Source organism: Falco biarmicus, chromosome 13 (genome assembly GCF_023638135.1).
Source record: "Falco biarmicus isolate bFalBia1 chromosome 13, bFalBia1.pri, whole genome shotgun sequence".
NCBI lineage: Eukaryota > Metazoa > Chordata > Aves > Falconiformes > Falconidae > Falco > Falco biarmicus.
The window spans coordinates 12,920,663-12,945,503 of record NC_079300.1 but is presented as its reverse complement, the minus strand read 5'-3'; the positions used below and the strand labels follow the sequence as shown (position 1 = coordinate 12,945,503).

The 24,841-nt window shown below is 43.4% G+C and overlaps 1 protein-coding gene across 9 annotated transcripts in view; it reads right to left on the bottom strand.

The window, feature by feature from the left end:
• LPP (LIM domain containing preferred translocation partner in lipoma) overlaps positions 1 to 24,841 on the bottom strand; it is a 356,533-nt gene that overhangs the window by 53,016 nt on the left and 278,676 nt on the right. For all 9 annotated transcript variants that reach the window (XM_056358001.1, XM_056358000.1, XM_056357999.1 and 6 more), the window contains one exon: positions 8,216 to 8,385. In XM_056358001.1, the coding sequence (XP_056213976.1) occupies positions 8,216 to 8,385 (170 nt within the window). The remainder of the gene's footprint in view (positions 1 to 8,215; positions 8,386 to 24,841) is intronic.

Genomic DNA, 24,841 nt, shown 5'->3' with positions numbered 1-24,841 from the left:
CTAAATGACTTCACCATCCCCTCTACTGCAGTATGATCCATAAGCAGATATATAGCCAGGAACCACAACATTCCACTGTTTCTGCAGAAAGGGAGACTATTTTCTTCCTAAGAATATACAGTTGGTCAGTGGAATTCACCACTGAGGCAAGAAATTCACTGAATGGCAGCAGCTCGTCCTTCACAATATCTTCTTATTTCAGTTACACCAAGAACTCCCTCCACAAAGTTTCCCACGATATAGGTTTTCTAGTTTACACATGTCAAATCAATGCTTAGTTCATATAATCAAATATGAAAAATACCTCTAAATATAAAAGTGCAAGGCAAAGACAAGATGACAATTCAAGTTGTTATGGCTGCCAACACATGCAGGAGGAAAGATCTGGATTCTAGCAAGCCATCACAAAAGTCTCAAGCAAGCTCAGGTATGGAGGAGGATTCTTCCCCTAGTAAGGACATGTTCTTTCAGATGGACCATGGAGAGGATGGGAAATGATCCATTCCTAGCAAAACTTTGATCTAGTAAGGCATCACCAAAGTAGTTAATCAGCACTTCACGCCCAATCTTCCAACACAGATGTATTTATTAATATGCTGTCTAGCACTATGGTGGCTTTTCAAAAAATAACCCTCTCATAACACTGCTATCATTGGCAGCATCAAGTTCACCATCTACCTCAACAGCAATCAGCTTCATTCACAACAGTCAACACCATGAAGGCAAGCAGCAACTGCAGGTTGAAAGTAGGGTGCATGACGCCTTTAATCACATGAAGTGATTTGGATCAGTTAGCCAAGCAGCTCCTGCTGCATTGAGAAAAGAATAATTTCATCCTCTAAGCTACCCTCATCAGTCAGGTGTGTGGTCCCATTCGGAGAATCCTCCACCAAGGTGAACCCAGTGCAATTCTGGCAAGGCTCACATTCACGCCTTCCAAGAGCACTAGGATTTTTTTCCTTTTACAGCCTTCTTTTGTAGACTTCTCAAACTGTCCTTGTTGGGCAGTGAGATGAATTGGCCCTGTCCTCTTTGATATGGGCCTCCGAGTCTCCACAGAGGAGTTCCTATGCAGAATACCTCATCAGCTTATGGTACGCTTTCTCCCCTTTCTTTGTAAGACCAGTTTAGAAAGGAGGTTATTGACCCCTGCCCCTTCCCACCCCCAAGGAACCTTTTCCTCCTGTCTAGTGACAAAATAAAAGGCATGACCCATCCATCCCCTGTAACAGCTGGTAAGCCACTGAAAAAACAGATGCAGGCTTCAAGAGGGTCAGCTAAGTTCGGCATCCATCCCAGTTTCGACAGAAGCTCTTTCATTGACATATTCTTTCTCACACACACTTCTCTGCACCTCCTAGATGCTCCAGGTGCAACTTATGCAATAGCACCCCATCCACCTCCATTTTATGCCCTATGTGGTGGTTTCACCTTGGCTGAACACCAGATGCCCACCAAAGCCGCTCTATCACTCCCCTCCTCAGCTAGACAGGGGAGAGAAAATAGAACTAAAAGCTCATGGGTCAAGCTAAGGACAGGGAGATGACTCAAAAATTACCATCATGGGCAAAACAGACTCAGCTCGGGGAAATTATTTGAATTTACTATTATTCAAACCAGAGTAGGATAACGAGAACTAAAATCAAAACCTAAAAACACCTTCCCCCACCCCTCCCTTCTTCCCAGGCTTAACTTAATTCCTGATTTCTCTACGGCCTCCCCCTGAGTGGCACAGGCAAATGGGGGTTATGGTCAGTTCATCACGTTATTTCTGCCACTCCTTCCTCCTCACACTGCTCCAACGTAGGGTCCCTCCCACAGGAGACAGTTCTCCATGAACTTCTCCAATGTGAGTCCTTCCCATGGGCTGCAGTTCTTTACAAACCGCTCCAGCGTGGGTCCCTTCCACTGGGTGCGGTCCCGCAGGAGCAGACTGCTCCAGTGTGGGGTCACAAGTCCTTGCAGCAAACCTGCTCCAGCCTGGGCTTCCCATGGGTCACAGCCTCCTTCAGGCATCCACCTGCTCCAGCATAGGGTCCTCCATGGGCTGCAGGTGGAGATCTGCTCCCCTGTCAACCCCCATGGGCTGCAGGGGCACTGCCTGCCTCACCATGGTCTTCATGGGAATCTCTGCTCCAGTGCCTGGAGCACCTCCTCCCCTTCCTTCTGCACTGACCTGGGTGTCTGCAGAGTTGTTGCTCTCACATAGTCTCATTCCTCCCTTCCACTGCAATTTGTTGCACAGATTTTTTTTTCCTCCCCTTCTTAAATACATTATCCCAGAGGAGCTACCACCATTGCTGATGGGCTTGGCCTCAGCCAGCAGCAGGTCCATCTCGGGGCCAGCTGACATTGGCTCCATCAGACACAGGGGAAGCTGCTAGTAGCTTCTCACAGAAGCCACCCCTGTAGCCCCCCCGCTACCAAACCTTGCCGTGCAATCCCATTACACCTAGGTTGCACAAAACCATTTACCACTTGAAGCAGTAGTGCCAACCTTACGGCCACCACTCGTCGTCCAGCTTCCACTGGTATTTTTAATATCAACTGTTGGTGGGTGGTATTAACAGAAAGGGCTGTTACACTCTTAAGGGATTTATTAATTTCTCAGTTTTACAAATTATGATCAATTTACCAGGAATGACAGTCTTCCCTTGCCATGATTTGCTTCTAAAGAAGTTACCAGATGGGCCTAGACTAGCAAAATTATCAAAGCTAATAATCAACAGGATTAAAACATGCCTGTAAACAAACCAAAACTCCGGACCCGTTTTGTGCCTGCTATGCCCACAGACCTCTTCTGTTGCGGGTAAGAAATATCCAGGGCAGGAGCCCGCTGCCACGTGGTGCAGCCAAGCTGCATCTTTCCGCTACAGCAGCCAAGACTTAATGCTTTTAGATCCACGGGTCACAGGTTCAGCTCCCTGCTGCCGATGACTCACACAGGAGCACCGAATTAAAACTAGCAACACCAGCTTTTTTCTAGGAGAGGATTCAAGAAGAGCATTGATCTCGATGAAATGTTTCGAGGGCAGAAAAATTCCACCACGTAAAGAGTGCGTGACTTCTCTTTAGTTTATTTTATATTTTTGTTCCAGTTGTCATTTTGAATTCAAACTCTTTGGAAAGCAGGCATAATAGTCTTAATGATCCCATTGAGCAGTTTAAATTCAAATTGTGGAGCACTCGCAATACCATGCTGGCAGCACTTTCCATAAATTACTCTCAAATTCAATACGTTGCTTGACAAAAACAAGAATAAAGGGCTTTTTACTTTAAAAAGAAGAAAACTTGTATCATAAAAAAGAATATCTTTAAATTACAGTTTCTCTTTTCTGGTCCAATTTAAATTGTTACATGGTTGCTAAATTAGTGCTGTAATCTCTGCTTACAAATTGCAGAATTATTTTTAAAAATAGATGTAATTTTGCTGCAGGGATCAACCTTACACTTTAAACCGTACATGCTGGAGGTAGCTGCTCTTTCAGTTTTCAAATAACCACGCTCGTGTGTGCTCAGGGTGAGGTTTACAATAGCAGTCACACTGAAGCTGATAGCAGCCTTAACTCAATTTGTGCTCGCTAAAATATCTGGTGACACCAACATTTCAGAACGATTAGCAAGTCTAAGCTTTCCCAGGATGCCCTGTGGCACCAGTGGCCCTAGTCGTACCATTTGCTAAAGCATCAGTTTTTCTCTTGCATCCTGGTCTTAACTGTCTTCTACTGAACTACAACCCCTGCTAGGCAGGAAGTTAGAAGCTGGTAAGAGAAAGAAACATTGAAGATACGGGTGGGTTTTTTTTTACCCCACAAACACAAATCACTGGGAGAAAAAAGCACTATGATCCCGAGTTCAAAGCTAGGGAATGGCAGCAATCAGGGCATGACTTCCGTGCACAATTCTTTCCCCTTCAAGCACTTCTACAGCTTTAGTACTATGGAAAGATGAACCTCACCCTGCAAAATCCTTGTAAGTGATCTTTGCGGTAGGGTTTAAGTTCATGTCCTCAGTATCTCAGTGTGCAGCAGAGAGAGGAAACCTCAGGCCCTGGGTCTCCATAGGGCACTGCACCCACCATCTTACCCCACTACCTAGACAGACAGACACAAGACAGTTTCTTTCCTCTCCTTCGATTGCTCATCCTTTTTAGCCCACCACTTCTCTGAACTCTTTTTCATCTGACCCTGGCTATTTCTGCTTTGCTTGGTTTGTTATTTCTGCTTTCTCATCCCTTTCCCCACCGCACCATGGTCCTTCCCTCAAGGCCCAGCAGTGGGTCACATTGACTTGGACAGGAAAAGAAGAAACCCTCAGAGGCCAGGAGCATCTGCAAGATCTTTTCGCTTTCTGTGCTAACTGCAGGTGCTCAGCACCTCTCAGCGAGTTTATCTCCAACTGCCAACCACCGGCCTGCAAGGAAAGGTGATAAAGAATGGAGGAAAATTTCCACATCCTGGAGAAAGTCATCTGGACATCAAAGAACATCCCATTCACAAAAACAGCAGCATCGCTCTTGCCAGACCGGTGTGTCTGGTTAACCTTGTGTTCAGTCCTTATGATAATACAGTATTTGGAAAGCAGACAGCTGGCACTGCTCTAAAATCTTGCTCTTCAATCTTTTATAACAACAGTTCCACTGATATTACTCTTAACCTTTTCTCTGCACTGAGTCCAGCACTAAGATCTCTTCAGCTACTTAAAGGCAGCACACCAAATGTTTTTTGTCAGTAATTTGCCCTGTAAGGGAGGGGAAAAGTATACCGATAACATACTGCAGACACAGCATTTATCACGCATACAACAGTACGCTGGTTACGCTGGAAACCCTATCATGACATTTCGGATGTTACTTGACTGTCGTAATGACTAGAAGACATCTGTCTCCTATTAACACTTTATTTTTTACAGTTGCTTTTAGTTCAGCAGAAGTGTCTTAATGGAGAAGACTGATACTCTTTTAGAAATCACATCAATAATGAAAGAATCCTTGGATGCAGAGCAAAACCAGCAAACACATTGGCAACAGAACTCACTGCATTCGTAAGATGTAACAGGAAATGATAGTGACTGGCTTTTGGATGCAGGGATTTTTGTGTGAAAGAAATTAACTCTGATAGAAATTAACTCTGGTACTCAGATTCCCATTAGGAAAACCATTTTTTTTTTAAACAGGTGATTGATCTCCTTAGATGTTAATTCAGACTTTTAGGGAAATTCAGCTTAACTGGGTCACTGATAAATAAAACCAGAAAGAAAAACAAAAAAATCCCAACCCTTCTTCAGGCTATTTAGGCTTGGTATTGACTAACCAGTAATTAAATGCAGCTCTTCACAGTAATCTTAATTATGGCTTCACTCCACCACAACTAAGAAGAGCCACATAATAAACTGAGAAGATTAGCCAATTCTAACTGTTGAAAAACATGTATTTTTATTTTTGCATATAGTTTTTATGCGCATAAGGCCACAAATCACACAAGGGAACGACTTAAAAAATAAAATCAAAGAATCCATTAATTTATATATCATGACCAGGCAAATATTATAGTTTGTGTTCTTTACAGAAATGAAGCAGCTTGGCCTAATGGCTTGCATAATGGGTCAAGAGGTTTGGATGTGGGGAAAAGGGGATGTGTGCTAGAAATCAGTATGAATTAGGTAGATGAGTAAACAAGCTTCATTGAATTATTCAGACTTATAGCAGCTGAGAATCCTGTTTTTTCAGCTGGCCACAACCATGGATTAGCTGTGCAATCTTGGGCTAGCCACGAAGGCTCCACCATTCATGGGAATTCAGGTCCACAGGAATCCGAGTTTGGGTTCTTCAGTCACATTGATTTCCTACAGCACTAGGACTCCAAGCGTCCAAGTTATTTTCTGATAAAGGGACTTTGGCAAGTTCCAAAAAAGAAAAAAAAAATCAGAGGCCACAATTCAGCAAAATTCTTAAGTACAGGCTAGATTTTAAGCAGGTCATTAACTCTCATTGACTTCAGTATGACCGCATCACACATCTAAAGGCACAAGCATTCAGACTGTGCCTCAGCAATTTAAGGGCTCCCAATCCATTTGCAAGAACAACTCGAAGCCTAGCTCAGGCCCTCGGTGTACTTACAGGCACTCATCATTCCACTGAAGCCAATGCAGACCTCATTTCACTGAAAAATCAATGAGACATATGCTCTACGACACAAATTCCTCAGGCCTAAAGCCAATAGCATGGCAGGTGCCTAGATCCCTTGTAGATCTGGCTTTCGGAACAGCAGACTCCTGAGCTTTCCGAAGAGTACTGAGAGTTAGGATTCCAACACTTATTTCTTCCACATTTAAGAGTTTAATGTGTGCTTGGGTATTTTTTTTTTTCTTTGCTGCATCAGACTGCCAGATTTCAGCTTTCTATTTCCTACTCACGGTACCAGCTGTCCAGCTACACATACATAGCCCCATCAACATTGCCATCCTTTCCCCTGCACGTGCAGCAGCAGATGGATCCAGACATGTTTTGGATAAGTCCATAACCAGGTTTTTGTGGACTACGTGGATAAACATTTAAAGGCCCCTTCTGGTTATATAAAAGAAAGCTATTAATCGTTTACTCTTTCGTCTGTACTCAGAGCTGCAAAGCCATATCACAGAATGTACAAATGCAGATGAAACCAGGCAATTATAATTCCTTTATCCCTTAAATAGATAGAAGATAAATTTGAAAGAAAATGAAGAGCAGAATCCTTCTCCCTTTCCTTTTTTATCCTTTTATCTCCCAATGTAGGAAGTTTACTGAACCCTTGCCAACAATTCACTCAGGCTAATGAAGTGTATAAGTAATGGGATTAAATAATTTTAAACCATTACTACAGTGGCTAATGCAGATGTTTTCCCAAACTAAAGCAGACGAGTGGTGAAGAATGCGTGCTTGATTTAAAAAAAAAAGAGGAAAAGAAAATATCAGTCTGCAAGCAGATGAAGTCAACTCCAGCCTGAAGTCAATGAAATGCTTAATTCCAGTAACGTAAAGTTGCTCCAATCATATTATGAAGGCACCTTCCTAAAGTGTGCAGTGCTTTTGCACATGGTCAAACTTGCCATGAAATTAACCTTAAATTTTTTATGGTGCAATCATTTTAGTGCAAATAAAAATGGAAATGGTTTAAAAGGTACATATTCCATCAAAAGATCATTTAGTTTTTAAAAGCCAATTAACAAGGCCCATATATCACTACCATTGTAAATAAGACATAATCCTCTCATTTTTAAATTAAATATTTCAGCAATAATCCCACTGCAAAGGCTCTGGCAGAAACAGAAGGAGTAACGGGATATTGGTGGCATTTTCAGAAACACCTATTATTGCTTTAATTATTATTGGAATGCCAGAAATGTCAACAAAAGCATCAATTTTTACTTTCAAAAGTGCAAATCCAATTCTGGAAGGGTCTCGGGTCCAGTTTTCATAAAAAGAACTCTGATTTGGAGGTTTAGAGAAAGAGCTATCAACACTTCAGTGCTTTTCTTATTCTGAATTACAAGGATTATTCCTATATACTGTATATTAAGGTCACACCAAGGTAAGGCCTCAGGCACGCAAGATGATGTTTCTTTAATTTGCAACTGGTTCCAACTAGCTCTTGTGGGAGCCTCTTAAAAGGTGCAGCTCCTCAGAGCAACATCTAATTGTTTGCTTTAAGAGCTTGTTGGAGGCATGAAATGAAAATTTTAGGGTAAAGTAAGCTGCAGAAGATATCCAATCCAAAACCCCTTAGTTTAGTAGGACTTCCATCAAGCAATACAAGGGTCTTGATTTTAGAAGTTTTAGTGCCATCTTGCATCTCACCTCCTTAATCTTAGCGGGCACTGCAGTTTGTAAGCATTTTGGTATCAGGTGTCTCAACACAGAAAGCTTCTGGGAGCAACACCACCCCTTAAAAATCACTGCATAGTCTGCTCCTTACAGAGCTGAAATAATCACAAAAAGCACCTCTTTCGCCCGCTTTGGCCACTTCATTTCAGAGATAGGTTAGACCAGGGAATGAAATTCACCTAGGAACCTGAAAAGATCAGAGATCTTCTGAAGACTATGGAAAAACCGGTGCCCTCAGTGCTGCCATGGGATTGTCAGGTTTTCACTATAAGCCAACTGTACAGCAATGAACAAAATCAATGTTTTCAATATCTATGCATTAAAATCAGGGTGCAAACAAGAACAGGTACTTACAATATAGCAGGGCTCACAATAGGCTTTCTTCTCCACTGCGTAGAAGGGCTGTCCCCTCAGCTTGTTGTTGCACATCATGCAGGTGAAGCACTCCACGTGGAAGACCTGGTCCATGGCTGTGCAGCCGGTGCCTTCCCCAACAACATTCTCCCCACAGCGGGCACAGCGGCCTGTCACCAAGGGGAAAGGACACGAGTCAAAGCAAGCTCCTGGTCTCAACTGCAGAGAAGGACCATCCACACACCTGTGCTGCACAGTGGGTAAGGAGGCAGCTCAGTCAACAGAAGAACAGTTTGTGCCATGGCTGGCAAAGATCCAGGGCCGCTGGAAGGCACTCTGGTGCTGGCCCGTATGAAAAGGTCTTAGAGAGGTTTGAAACTGGCTCCCTAGACTGCACTGATACCAGTTCCGCTGCTGCTCGTCAGTGATCATTGTAAAGAGCCTCAGCCCCAGATGCAAACCATTCAGCTATCATCTACAGTCATCCCCAGCTCCTCAGTTAGATGGGATAAGCCTGTGCCTAAAGCTTTACCTCCCCATGAAAGGATTTTGGGGTAGGATGCCTCATAAAGCTGCCTGGTGGCAGCGCAATTGTTACCACTTAAAGAGTAGTTTTTCCTTGCACAGCTTAAACCAATTCCCTCAATGGAGCCAATTACTTTTTTTTTTTCTGTCTGAAGATGAATATGGATTAAGATATTGTGTCTATTTAAAGCACAGAAATGATTCCTCAAGAAACTGAGGTGTGGATACTTTATTCTTACCATCCTTCAAGAAAGGTGTATCAGAAGCTGCTAGTAAGGATTCTAAGTAAAGACAAGCCTTAAGAGCTCTGTCTGTTTTTGCAAAAGGTCCCTAATGCCACACACATATATAACACACAAAAAATCTGCACACACGTACAAAAGGTTTGCTGCCTTGTTCAGAGTGTTGTTGAAAAGGTTATGTGGCAGATAGATTTAAAGTGAAGGCAGGATTTCAGAGAAAAAAGGTTTCTTAGATCATGGGAAAGACATTTTCCTAGGGAAGATTGGGGTGCAGAGATGATGGAAGAGGGTGGGTGGAAGGCACACCTTTGCCATTCCTTTGAGTTCTAGAAGACAGAGATAGCCCATGCAGGTCTTGTGTCCTTACCCAGCAATTAGTGTTGAAAATAATTGATGCAGAGAGTCATGGAAGGTATTTAGGACAACCTCAGCCACCCTGCGCAGGAGAGCTCCATTGAAGGCAACAGAGCAACTACAGTCTGGGGTTTTGTCCCATGCAAAATGGTATTCTCCATTTTGATAATAATTGTGGTATCCCCAGTCTTGGGACCTTGCACTTCTCCTTCAAGGCTCTGTGGGTGGAGCGGTGTGGTCAGTGAGGGTGAGAAGGAGGGGAAGGAATGTGCGAGTTGAGTTGCAAGCAGGAAGGCAGACTAAGCTCAAAATAGAATTACTCATAAATGCATATACAAATAATATGTCCCTAATAATAAATAATCCATCGACGATACAATGTTCTCTCATACCATGGTCTGTGTTTATTGGCCTTTTCAAGCAAATACTACAAAACTCCCTAAAGGTACTTGGACATGTCTTGTCATCCCAACAGCAGGGCTGCTGTCCTTGTGCAGTGCATCATCGATGTCCCAGCACTCACAACTTCTTTCTTGCCTATTCCAGACCCCAACAGACTACATCCAGGGAACAAAGCACGTAAGCTACTTTTGGTTTCCTCAGGATGCGGCAGGATGATATATATACACATTTGAGACATATTAGGAAGGCTTGGAAAAGAACCCAGATCATTCTGATTTACTACAACAGCATTACCGTAGTTGGCATTATACAGGACAGACAGTTCCTGACTCAAACAGCTCCCAGTCTGAGCAATGTGGAGAAAGAAGTCATCAGATAAAACCAGACAAGCTTGGAAACCCCCAGAAAGCAATTAATAATGTTGTATTTAAACTTAACTTTCTTTAGCATTTATTATTAGTGTTTTGATTGACAGTGTTGTGCTTCAGTCACCTCACTGTAATGCTTCTTGTGAGGACTCCTTTTTTATGAGCAGAGAAGGAATGCAGGGTTCTCAGCATGGTGGTGAGGCTACAGAGCATGGGGGAAGAATGGAAAAAAACCATGAGGACCAAGAAGAGGAAAAAAAAAAAAAACCCCGCTGGAGAGAACCACAGGAGCAGTACTGCTCTGGGAAGGAGGCAAAAGAAACCTACTGTATACACCGCAGGAGTTGCATGTACAACAGGAAAGCACTGCTCAGTCCTGTGTGCGGACAAAACCGAGTGTGCTCCAGGGCCTTCTCCAAACTGCTCATGTAGCTGGGCTGTAATATGAAGAGACGTCTGGGGAGCAGTTAATATCTCTATATATAAAACATGAAATTGAAAGCCATTAGTGTATTACTTTACACAGTGTTTTTCCAGAGGGAATATTCCGCTGAAGAATTTATTTTCCCTGGTGTGCCATTCTGTGATCATCCGGTATTATTTTTATGAGGCATTTGGACACGGAATAATGTAGTGTCTATGCAAACACTTCTCAGCTTTCTTTGTTAACATCTGAGTAGAACATGTGGGAATCTTTTCTTCCCTTCCTCTTCTCACATTCATAATTTAGCCACCTCTTGTATACTTCAACACTTATCTTCCACTTTGACCAAGTCATCTCTACATTTGCTGGAGAAGCTGTCTATACGTAGACTATACTTCTGGCTGTACTTCTTGTGTCAGGAGGTGTGGGTCTGTTTCCTAACTCAAACATATACTCTTGTAATCTCCGGCAAATCACTTGCTGCCTTTATACCTCCGTCCTCTCTTTGAGCAAAGGGCATAAAGACATCTCTGCCTCCCAAAGGTGCCCTGAGGCTACGTTCCTGCATGGCTCTGAGGCATTCCCCAACTACACTGCTGGTGGCCAGGTACGAACCAGAGAGCAGCACAACAGAAATCCTGGCCAACTTCTCCCTTGAAGTTGCTATTTCCTTAGGCTTTCCTTCCTCTTTCTGTGTTTTTCCACAGAAGATTCCCATTCAGGCAGTGACAGACTTGACCTGCCTACATTTATGAGAAGTCCAGCTTCTGCTATTATGTACACAGACAGAAATGCTCCTATAAACTCTCACACATGAGAAAAGGAAACCTTCCTTTTTCATGAGTTTATATGCAAATTGTAATACTGTGGCCTTGAGCAAACCATGTTTTTCATGAGACATGGCCACTCCAGTGAGAATCAAAACACAAGCTCTGTGCCTAGCAACACCCACAACTGACTCACTTGCCCGAAGGGTAAAAGCAAGTAAGCCAAAATATTCAAATTTGGGATCTTACAGTTAGGTGGCTGGATCCACGTAAAGGCATGTGGGCAAATGCGCAACTGATCTGGCTTGCAGTGATGTGGCCATTAGAGACTGCACCTTCTGCAGACCTTGGTGCAATCTGGGAACTCACAAGACTTCTGTAAAAGCTGCACACTTCTTCCAACTCCCGTGCCTCGCTTAAATTTGGTAGAAAATGGCTGAAAATGGCTATTAGTTTCAAGCGTTGCTGCTAAGGGAGGAACTGACAAGCAGACAGGCACACGCACCCAGGCACTGCGATTGCACAAGCCTCATTTCCTTAGAAAACCAGAAAAACCCCACTAAAAACAATGTAGCTATCATTGTGTCTGATAAAAACAAAACAAAGGTCTGCTTTTCCTGTGTGCCAATTACCAACGGCGAAGGTATTTGTGGTTGGACTCACCACAATTAAGTGCCCACACATGTTCCCCATTTTAATATTTTCACACTGGTTGAAATAATCCAGTCCGTTGTGTGCAGAATACCCATGAGTGAATACAGAACAAGTTGCACTGCTTATTGGGAAAGAAGTAGCAAAGGCAAAGCTTGCAAGACTCAAGAACAAACAGATTGCACAAAAAAGATTACACAAATAATCTAAGAGGAAAAATAGCAGGCAGCGTATTACAGTAGAAACATAGAACAACGTGACCCATTTGCTTCCCACAGAGACAAACAGCACTTAAAAGGCAGCTTAAAGACAAAGGACAAAATTAGTACTGAACTGCACGAAGATGAAACTATGTCATTTCAACATTCTTCATTTGCCCCTCCAGCCCATTTTAGGTCCTTTTTCAAGATCATTTCAGCAAAACTAGAAGGTGATGTGTTGGCAGCAAGCCTGGGAGACTGGAGTCCTCTATTTTTGCATGAAAGAGGCTCGTAATCTTGCCCATGACCTTCCTTCAGTCTAGCCTGGCTGACACATGTTGGTGTTACCTTGGGGGGACGTAACAGAGGTGCCCACAGAGGCTTCCCTGCTGAAACTGCTGGAAATGCCATTATTACTAAGTGGATCATAGAGAAACACTTCAGCTGAAAGGAGCATCAGCTACTATACTTTATCCTGAAACCTTCTCATTTACTCTTTTCTGTTGTATAAAAAATTTGAAATTTCGCAGATCTGAAGGAAGAGGAGGAAATGAGGAGAGGAGCTCATATTGCACGCAATGCCATGTTCTAACTTCTTGCTAGTTTATTACTATTACATTATTTTTGCTTACACCACCACAGATCCTGGCTGCTCAGGCTGTGGAACAGCCCCATTGTGCTGGGTATTCACACAAATTCAAATTGTGAATTTGACAAGCAGAATTCAAAGAAGAGCCCAACTGCACAGGCCTACCATGCTAATACATGCAATAACTGGGTATAGGTAGGAAATAAATAAAAAGAAACAATCAGACAAAACTGGTCTGCAAGGAAAACTGGTCTCAGCACTCTAAATATTCTACTATTGACAAGGAGGATGTACAGAGCCCAACAAAGGAAAAGGTTAAAGAAGAATTTGAAAGAGGATCTGGAGGAAGTTTAAGGGAAGCTTAATGGGATGCTTCTAAGGAAAGGACAAAGACAGCACAGAAGGGAATGTAAGTGCTTGAAGATTAAACATAGACACCTGCAGAAAGGAAGGATGAGTTGATATGTCACTGGAGAATACTGCAGGAAAAAAGGGTGGGAATAGCTCATCACCAGCTATGCAAGTAAAGACAAGAAGTTTCTGTTTGATATAATGCAGAAACGAAACCAGAGGAGAGATCAAGAGGCAGAAATTATTTGGCCTAAGTTACAAGCTAGAGAGTGATTTCTGCAGCTGTATTCTAGTTGAGCACGAACAGGGAGAAACTGCATTTTTCAAAAAGGATGTTGCAGAGATTCAAGATAACTGGAGCTTGGATGCAGGTTTTATTTGTGAAGATGAACAGGAAAGGCCATAATCTGAGCTGTTACTCAGCAAAAGTCTTAAGATTTGGCCAGAGTCTGGGTGTGATCTGGAGATGAGGAATTAGGTACGGGGTGTCCAGCCTTACCGGGGACGAGTCACTTTTAAATGTCAGATTAAGAATGTAAGCCAATCTGACAAACATCCACTGCTGAAGATGGATGGTGGAATAGGTACATGCCATACTAATGTTTATGGCGTAATATTCCAACAGCAATCACACCGGAGCCAAATACAGAGGTAATGTAACTCCATCCAGTTAGCCTGAGATGCTCCTGTTCGTACATCCAAGGACTGCATTAGGCTTTTTCAGGCTACAGCAAAATTTGTCTGTCGTACCTACTTAGATTCCAAGCCGCTGGGCGCACCAACCATCTCTTGCTATGTGACGTCCAGTGCCTAACAGAGACAATTCAGGCAATAACTAGAGATACTAAGAGTAAAGAAAGCAGAGAGAAAATGTGCAAACCTCTCTACAAAAGGTTTAAATTCATGAATTCAAAGCATGCATGCATTCTACATAGAGAAGCAACAGGGGATACTTTTCTGATAAAAGCATCAAAGTAGGAAGGTTCTGCATTTACTGAAATGTGGGGGAAAAAGCATACATATCTCAAAAACTTCTACATGATGGAAAAAACTGTTTCTCCCCTAACCGTACTGTGGGGATATACCACAAGGTCATATCCTCGGTGCCTATCAATTACACAATTTCCCTTGATCAACTAAGTGTATTCCCTGGTTCTCACTGCAGCCCTGATTCACTATGCAAGCAAGAACTAAAGAAATTCAGCATATTGCCTTTACAGAAGCATACTAAGAACATTTTTAAAATATGTAAATACATTGAACAAAATATTTCGCTAAAAGTCCCCCTGGCAGCCTCAAGACACCCAGTATTTCCGCTCTGTTATTTTTCTAATCATCTCTGTTTAGAGTTCACCAGCAAATGCATTTTAGAGATTCATGACACATTCTGCTTTTGGATGGCTTTGAATCAGCTGGCAGTAAATGTGGAAAAATCATTATTCCTAATGAAGAAATATTGATGACAAAACAGCATTTCGAGGACAACGTTGACCATAAGTCAACAATGTAACAAGATTTTCCCCTTTCTCCCTCCTCTTTCCTAGTGACTTTTATCCAACGGTTTTCAAGCATTTCCCAAGCACATGGGGTTCTTCAGGGCACCTAAGTCAGGCATGTACAATTATTCCAATTTAAAGGGATATATGAGCAGAAGTTAATTCATTAGGATGACAGTGTAACAGCAGACCTTAACTGCTAGTGCACCTTAATCGAGTTAAGTCTCAATAGTAGAGAGCCTGCAACTCCTAAGCACCCAGCAGGTCCTGGACTCCTTGATTTATCCAAAGGGAGTAAAATAGGAATCTCTGATCCACAAGACAGGGCTTATTCCCTTCCTGGGGAGCATGGGAGGTATGTTTCCCACTGTGATTATGTTAGGGAAAGGTGTGTTGGTCATATCTGTCCCTAAGTTATTCCAACACTTTGGCACTCAGGGCACTGCAATAATGGTACAAAGGGAAACCCAAAGGCAGTTTCTGCATTTGGTAGGAAACCATGGTATTTTTCTCATCTTATCCTTGCCTTCCTTACCTATCCTTTTTTCACTTTTAAACTCGGACTTCTCACTGAATGGGAAGTCCTTGGTAGAGGTTTATTGCGCCAGGATCCAAGCTTGAAGTTTTGCTGTTTGACAGTAGCAGGCTGTATGCATCAGTTGTCTTACACAGCCTTCGGACATGAGACAGATCAATCTTAATTCCCTCTTCTTCAGCAGACGTCAGAAAACACAATCTTTCACAGTAAACAGAGCTTCATGCTGCAACATGTGCCTGTAACACTTCATAAATTAAATCCAAGGCCATGATTTCATTAGTGTCCTGGTTATTCTGCTTTAACTGCATCGCACTTGTACTCCAGATGTACAGGTCCCTGCAGTGACCTCCTCGTCATTTGTACCGTGCTTGTCCAGCAGTAGCTGCACTCTCGTGTTGTTTGCATCCCTTTCCTCCAACCACAATACAACTTCATATTCTCACTTTACTTGGCTGCAAACCTGACACATTCTCAGTACACCCCAGAGGTCTCATTCCACTCCACACAGCAAATGCACTGCAACTGTGCAGGCTATGTTGCTAATACTTTACTGTACCTTTTCAAATCCTTCTCCATGCTGCTCATCACAAAGTTACTATCCCAGCCAGTCACTGGCCCTCATGGTGAATCTTTCCAACACCCTGGGAAAGCAGAGGGCTGCTAGCATACCCAACCTGCAGGTGAGGAACTTGAGACCCACACAGGTTAAATAACTTTCCAAGGGTCACACAAGGAGTTTGTGATGGAGCCAGGAACAGAAACTGCATCTTCTCAATCCCAGTCTAGTCTCTTTAACCACAAGACCATCTCTGAAAAGGCTTGATGGTGAGACAGGCTTGCAGCCCAAAAACTCCATTTCAGAGGGAGCTTCCAGAGCCAGTCCCGCTGGAATCCGCTCCCCAGCAGGAGGAATAAGTTCCCTGTGCAGGCCACATCATCTCTCTCTGGCAGGCTGGCTGAGGCATGTAGCAATTGAGCACAAAGTTTGTGCCTCTGCTACTGTCATCTGTTTAATAAGAGAGGAAGAAATGCCTGGGTTTCCTTCAATATCCACGTGCTGATGGTCCCTGTCCCTTATGCATCTACATTGCCCTCTCCTTAACTCTCCGGGACACAAGAGACAATTCAGCTTGTTTCTGATATAAAGCAGATTATGACAAGTGCTTACCAATGTGGTAGAGGTACCTTCCTAAATTATTGCACCCACAGTGCATCACTGGCACAAAATAAAGGTTTGGAGAGGAGCGTTCCTGATTTTTCCACAAAGCTATAAAAATTCAAGTTGAACAGGATCTTGAGAGGTCATGGAAACTACCTTACTACCCCAAAGACAGGATCAACTCTCTCTACAACATTCCTCACAGATACTTGTTTAACCTGTTCCTAAGATCCTCCAGCAATGGAGATTTAACCAACAACATGGGGAAAAATTTCAGAGTACCTAACCTTATCACTAGCAAGCCTTCCTTTCCAATGCAACCAAAATGTCCCTCACAGTAATCTAAGCCAAAGCCTTTTTATTCTACCCATGATGGACATAAAGAACACATATAGGCTTGGTTTCATCTACACCAGTTGTATGGATCCCAAAGCAACGTTGCCCGTGCCTCACCTCCCCAGGCAAGGCACCTTGCAATGTAGGCAAATGTTGATCTGACCGTGTGTCCAACACACCGATGAGCCCCCAACTTGCGTGATTTGCAGTGAGTGTCCCAGCCCAGAGGGGGTCAGTGATGCTCTACAATATTTAAGGTCCCAGACACTTTTTTTTTGCAGCATGCTGATTTTTTTTTGGTTGTTTTTTGTTACATTGTGTCAACTTTTTGGCACATGTCTTACCATGTGCAAAGGGGTTGAAATAGAGCCTCAGTAACATCTGGAGACAAAAGAATGGGGGTGGAAAAAAGTGCGAGAGGAAACATTCCTCTCTTTGCTGATTGATCAAGGAAATGCAAGGGAGAGAGTAAAATGTACTGTATTTCCTTTATAAATGTTTCCTTTAATGTTGATTAAAGTTGCCAGATGACAGAGATGACAGTTGTATGTCCACTGAAGAGCCCCAGCTTGGGAAACAGAGGAGTGAGTTGTCTGTGCAGCTTTGCCAGGCGCTCTCAGCCAGGGCACGGGATATTGTCTCTGGAAGCAACAGCAGTTCTTCCTCCAGCCCCTGCCTCTCCAGCCCCACAAACGGTGCCATGTCCCATGCTGCTTCCTGCGCACCCCTTGCTACCTGCTTCTCTTCACTACTGCTCCCAGCCTGGGCTTAATGCTAGTCATGGATATGATAAAGAAGTTTTAAGTGTAGAGCTGGATGGAAAGAAGTAGTCTTTCTTTCTTTTTTTTTTTTTTTTTTTTTTTTTACTAAAAAGATGTTTGTGTTTGGGGACAAGACTTTCAAAGCTTTGATTTGCACCAAAAACCCCAACCAACAAATGCTTACCTAAGTAAGGAATGCAATCATTTAATTTGTCAAAAAAAAAATAAATTCAAAAATTCCTACTTTCACAAAAGTCCCCTACCACCCTGTGCTATCACACCTCTCCTTCAGGGGAAACTGATCACATATAGGAAGTTAAAAATGCAAGAGACATAAACCCCTCCTTTTTTCCCCGAATAAAAATGGGGTAAAAATTGTAAAGGCTGTGAGAAAGTGGGAGTTTTCCATCCTTTCAAAAGGTGAGCAAGCTCTTCTTTTACTTTCATAGGAAAATAAGAGGTTTTAAAACAAAGATGACCCTTCTCCTTGGAACACACCACTAACATCAGAATCCTATTTTTTAGTGAGACCTTACCATTACGTGGCACCCAGGGAACAACCTCAGCTGCTCTTCACTAAAACCCCAGTGAAGGTAAGGGTATTAACTAAGTCCTAGTGGGCCAGGCAGGAAACCTCTCTCTGGGCAACTAATCCCAAAGCTGATAATGTGGGGTTTTGCTCCTCCTGGGAAGGGCCTTAGTGAGGGAAACTTGCTGGCAGAGCTGTGGATCAGACAAATTTTGGCAGTTCTGGTAATCCCAACAGCAACAACCACTGAGGCAGGTCCCTTTGCACTCACACTTGTAAAGCCACATTGCATGATAAACCCTGGACAGTGCAAGTACCAAATACATGACAGCACACACGTTGAGCAACCACGCTTGTGTGAATCTCCTGCAGGGAAAGGAAGGCAGGATAGGAGGCAGAAATCACTCCTCCTCCTACTCTCATCAGGGGGCAATGGGCGGGGGGGGGGGGGGGGGGGATTTCCTGGGTGATCCCCTGGCCCACTGGGCTAGCTCCAACGCCGCACCAGATTTCAGGATCCTCTTTTGGAAAGCTACAAAAAAAAAAATACCTTGCAATTACTGGGAGGGCCAGCGGCAGAAGCCCCAGCCAATGGCTAGGTGGAGGCAGCTCTCCCTGGCCCATCTGTGTCCCCTCACAGGTGTCTTTCCGAGCATGCTGTCCCAACCTGCTCACCCACGGACTCAGGAGATTAGACTTGCTGGTAGAGCAGTGGAGGGTAGTTTCAGGGGCTGCTGCACCCAACCTCATACGTAAGAGGTGGTTGCAAAACAGAGCAAGTCTGGAGGCCAGACAAGCTGGTCTCCTCTTCAGATGCTTGGTGTTCTTTGTGCAGCGGTTCATGCATCTTCTCCCACCCACTCCTCCAGGTGGGGAGGACCAGTGACCAGCTGCCCACAGGCTCATGCTGCTGCTCAGGGCAAGTATGCCTTACATGTAGATCAAATTCTCCTTTGCTCTTGCTTTCTTAAGAGCTGAACTGAGGGTGCAGTCAGAAGTGACCAGCTAAGACTCACACTGATATAGATAGCAGCATTTACGTCTAGGTCAAAAAATCAGTTGTCTTTTATTGTGTTCCCAAAGGACTACAGTTAGGTTTGCCACTTTCAGCATGAAAGCAGTCCTAAGGTGAACAAGCAATGGGTCAAGGCCCTGTGGTGTTAGGTGCTGAACAAAACCAGAGCAAACAATGTCCCCTTTCCCAAACACTTCACCTCCAACTGCTTCCATGTTGTGCAAGGGCACTTCAAACCACTTCTGCCCCCCAGCCCAGCCAACCCATTTCACAAGCCTAGGACAGGCGCCATCAGTATGTTCACCAGACTCAAGCCCAGCCAAAAATCACATCCACTGCTGGGCATGAATGACTCTATTCACTCGCCCATAGCCTGGGTGTGCTCCAGCTGGTACTTGGCAGCTTGTCCCTGCCTTGCTGCATCACTGGGAGGGTGGTGGCATGAAGTGATTTTTACCAAACGCTCTGTTCAGCAGAGAAGGTGAAAATACCTGAGTAATGGTGAAGTTTTGAATCAGAGATGCTTCCTGTGCCAATGGCTCTGGCCTACCAACCTGGTATGCCTCCCGCATGCCTGCCTGGGGAAAAATGACTGACAAAAACCAAGAAACAGGGAGGGAACCTGTCTTCCCCCTGCCAAAAGTGAAAAAAAAAAAAAAAAAAAGGAAAAGAACACCACCACAAAGGTGGAGAAAGGCTATATCCCAGAAAAAGTACAGTTCTGAACAAATGGCTGCTCTCATAGCCCCAACAGCTTTGAGGCCTGGGTTTTTCAAAGGTGTCTGACTGCATTAGAAGATGGCCCACCAAATTTCAACCAACACCTCATTTATTTAAGGTCTTTTGAAAACCATGCCTTTCACAATCCGGCACCGGCCCAAAGCTTCCTTGCTGTTTTGAAACAAGCGCTGTTTGCATGTTGACAGCAGCCCTGCCATAAATCACATCCATCAGGCGCTGGAAACCACCTCACCTGTACACTGACCATCCACCATCCCTTGCACTGAATTCCATCACTCCAAATTTCTCGGCAGCTGGAATCAACTCCCTCTGTTTTTTTCTCATTAAAGCAACCTACTGGACAGAGGTTTCCTTCTTTGCCCTGAACTCTGGGACTTTTCCAACCAGGTGCAAGGTCCAATATTTGTTTAATCTCTTGGACAAGTAACAGGAGCTCTACAACCTGGGATAGAGAGGCATTCCCATTCTGGAGGGGATATGCAACATTTGTTTCTACTCAGGATGACCACACATCACAACCTTAAAATGTGACATTGGTATTGAGAGCAAAAGTCCTTTTAAAATAACATCTGATGTTGGTGACACCATATTAATTATACTTGTCTAATTATGCATTAATTACAATTCTGCTCATCCTTTGGGTCATGGGACTTGCTCTTACTGGCTGGGGTACATGGAAAGTAATACTGATAACTCTCTAAACTACTTCCAAAACGACGTCCCCGTGGCACATGCTGTGTATCTGGAGTGTGTGATGGAACAGTATGGTATTAAGTGTCCATAGGTCATTATTCTCACCTGATTGTCACATTCTCAGAGCCTGATGGAAACAGAGACAAAAGTTTTCTTGCTTGACCTCCACTAGAAGTGAATTAGTGTAAAATATGAGATACATATTTATAAAAAATATTATTTTATTTAAAGAAAGTATGTGGAAAACCCATCTGCACAACTGCATGTGTCACTCTCACACATCCTACAGCTTTTGATTCATAATTAGCAAGGTTTAAAAAAATAAGCAGTTAAAAAAAACCTCACATCATAAAGCCAAACTCTTCAGTGTCCCTAACTACTCTGTCTGAGGTGGTGGCTTAGACTCTAGGGCCTGTTGACTTACAGTAAGAGATATGGGAATTTTGTGTTTTGAGCCATATTTATCATGACACAAATTGTCCTGACATTAAACCTGAAGTCCTCCATAAGGAGGCTCTGATGTTATCAGCATCTACAAAGGCACACCCAAAGTATCATTCATCACATTTCTAAGACAGAAGGATCTTTCTACATTGGCTTCCGGGCAAAGGGCACCAATCACTGTCTCCTGAATTATTCACACAATTCTTGACCTGAGAATTTTGCGCCAACAGAAACTGAAACCCCAAAAGCTTTCCCTCCTTGTGGCAGGGCTGAACCAATCCAAAAGGACCGATCCGATATCCAGAGGTCATGATGAGTCCTGCCAGTCCAATGTTCTTGAGCGGGCATTAGAAAATGCTATCATCATCAGGGATTGTAAATGTTTGCCAAAAACTCAGTAAGAAATAACCTCCGGAACATCCCGAACCAATGACGGCAACCTCCATATGAAGAAAGTTGGCAAATCATTGTGCTCTGAACTTTCAGGGTGCTCTTTACTGGTTTCCTACATAGATGGGAGTTCACTGTGAAGATAGCAAGTATACTTAATCCTCATTAAGCACTTTGGTATGACAGTAGGGAAAAATGATGGACTTGTTTACATGTGATAACGGAATCATTTGAAACCCACTAGACCTCCAAATTTAGATCTGAGGTGCATGTAGAGACACTCATTTCAGTTTATCCCAAGCCTGATTTTAACTGATGTAAATTTAGTCAACTTCAGATACTTTTGAATTTATATGACCAATCCCAGAAAGCCACTGCTAGTTTAAGACAGTTGGTTTCCATTTGAACCTAAAATGATGCAACTTTGTTATGTTGACAGAGTCAGATGCGATGGGTAGATCGGGGAAGCTATTATTCACACCCCAGCATAGGAAACTGTGTGGGAGATTTTCGTCCCAGTGAAAAGCTACAACTTGCAGAAGTGAGCATCCAAAACAGAGAATTACAGCAACATGAGACCCAGTGCAAATATTGAGACTTAAAACATTTTGGAAATATCTTTCATTGTTTTGCACTGTTCTAAGCTTCCCCTTTGCAGCCTCTGCAGAGATGAGGACCTGTGAAATACACATATTATGCAGCTCCTGGGAAGTCTCCAGCCCATGTTCTAGACCAGACTACTCCAGAAGCATTTGAGTTAAGCTTTAGATCCATGTCCAAACATTAGAATACCTGCCAAAAGTTTGAATTCCAGTACTGCTTCACAAGAAAGTCAAAGCAACCTCTTCATAACAAAAAAGAGATAGACTGGCATTTTGGAAACCACAGACTAAATTAGACTTAGGAACTTCTGTTCCTGCAGATGAGCCCTGTCTGAGATATTAAGGGTCACCATGGGACACACCTGGCTAATAGGGACACAAAATTAGTAAAACGCTTGCCCAGGGAAAACAATAAGAAGATCTCATTTTATGTTGTTATTTCTGCTGCATATTGTTTTGTTCTCCCTTGTCCCCAGATCACAAGCACGAAGCCACTGCTCACACTGATCTCCCAAAAGTGTAGGTTATATTTAGTCAGCCAGACCTCTAGTCGAGCTGATGTCAGTTTAAACACCTTCTATTCTACACACACCTATTGAGATGTGACACTATGCATCACGATTAGACCCATCATCCTGTAAAATGCTACTTGTTCTTTTGAACAGCTGCAATTTTCATAGGCCAGAACAGGTCTTGTAATCAGACATTTGCTGGATGCGCACCATTCCTACTTGCTGCGTAACAGCTGTTATTCATAGTCTCAGAGTTTGGTCATTTACAAGAGACTCAAGGCCATAGGTCAGCCTTCTTCTCTTCCCTCTTAAATGAAAGAAAGTTCTGTAAAGGGCAATATGCAGTGAGACTGTGTGTGAACACCTTGCAATTGTACAAACCAGAAGGAAACAGAGTCTGAAAGACCTGAAACAACTCAGTTATGGCTCAACCAATGCCCTGCTATAATCAGAGCAAAGAAATAACAGAAAAACCACCAAGATCCCAGGACTGATTGGCTTTCTATCAAGTATTGTTTTTGTTTAGAAGACTAAGCCACACTTCTATCAATGGGCTTTACGAACAAAGTCCTTTACTCATTAACTTAGCATGACAAGGGCTAGTGCAGGGCACAGAGCTGCAACCCCAGAATAGCAATTCCCTCTGCCCTGAGCTTGGGGGTGGCCTCTTTTCAGATGCCTCCTGTCTCTGACCCTCCTGCTGAGGTTCCTGACACTTGTGTTATCTGCGCAGTCTTTCACCAAAGCCCTCCACAACTGCAAGTATGTGTCTCTCTCCTGCATGAGCAAACAGAGCAGTTTCCATTCCTCACTCCATACAGAGACAGCAGTGCAGGAAGAGACTGACCACATAACTGAGACAGCCCTTCTGGCTCTCCTCAGCCACCCTTCTGAAGGAGGGATGCCATAGAGATGGCAAGGCACCAGCTGTGCACATCTGCAGCGCACATGCTCCCCTTTCTTCACCTTCTGAATTATGCCTGTGAAAAAAAGGTGGAAATAATTCTGACCATAAGCAACCTCCCTTTTTCACTCCCCTCCTCTTCCTGTTGCCTTGCCTGGAAATTGAGTGTACATAGAACAGGAGGTTATGGTTGTTTCAGCATCAGTAGTGGCCTAATGAATTACACAAGCACGGTACGCTGAAGCCTGTGCTTTGCCATCTTATCCTTAGAAGCCGCCCCTGGTTTTAGATATACACAGATAAATGATAGAATATTTACAAATGAACCACTCAAACTTTCACTATTATTATAGCCACACCCTCCCCAGTCCTGTCCTCCCTCCACACCTTTCTTCCTCCCGTGTTTAGGAAACAGACATCAGATTTGCCAGTGTTGAAGATAATCACACTTCACAAGACCATGTAGGCATCGAAAGCTGTATCAGTTGATGTGAGATGCTGGATGAAGAATGGGAAAGAATCTAGGGTCCATATAGCATCCTGCATTATATATATATGTGCACATATATACACATCTATCTATATGTATTTTAGGATTCTGGCTAATTTCAACCATGGGACAGAAATGAGAAGCAGCTGCCCAGCTCGTGGAGATGACACCAAGAACACATGACCGGAATTAGCTCTGCACTGGCAGTTATGACTGCTAGGACTTTCCTGTCCAGAAGAGCTGACAGCACATGACAGTCTCTGCACAGCATAAATGACCCACATTAGAGTCCCTTCCAAATGAATGTCTTCCTCCAGGAAAGCTCAGCCAAACACAATTCATTAGCTCATGTGATCACAAACAATCCCTGCATTAAGAAAAGGTGAAAAGTCAGTATTGTTGTGTCCCAGCCATTCATCAACACAAGAGAAAAGTTAAGGTAAAAGACTTCAAGATTTCTGCAGGTTTTTTGGAAGCCAGCAGCTTTACTTGCCTTTCAGGGCAAGCAGATAATGTGGAAATAGTGGCATTTTAAAAGCTGGGGTTTTTTTCAGAGTGTAATTTTAAATGACAACAAAACCAAGCAAAACCCCCACAAAACTTTCCCTACTTCCAACCCGCCCTCACACAAAACGCTGCACATCATCTGCCTGGTCTGCCCCTGACAGCACAGGCAGAATCAGAACACAGTAGATAGTAAGTTATTAACCTCTCAAGATATTGTCTGGAATCAGAATTTGTTGCGGAAATTGTATATTAAAGTTGAACACTGCTGCTAACTGAATATGGCCTGATTCACAGTTTAAACAAATAGCGTAGCATGGCTGGGACAGTAATTTGGAAGGATCTGTGAGAGAAAATAATTCACATTCGAAGTCCACCTGCCTGTCTTTAGTTGTGGATAGTAGCTTTGGAACACGGCTGTACCCACACCTCTAAATTCTCTACAAAGGCGTCTGTCATTGCCAGGTTGTTTTACTGAATGACTGTGCTCAATGTGTAGATTAATTTTGTCAACTATTAAAGCCCACACACGTATTGTGGTGTCCCCTTCTGCCCCTGGTGCTGTGAACATAGTTTTTCAGGGGTTAAGCTCTCCCTCTTAGCTCACACTATGAGAGGTAACTATTTCTACATCTCTGT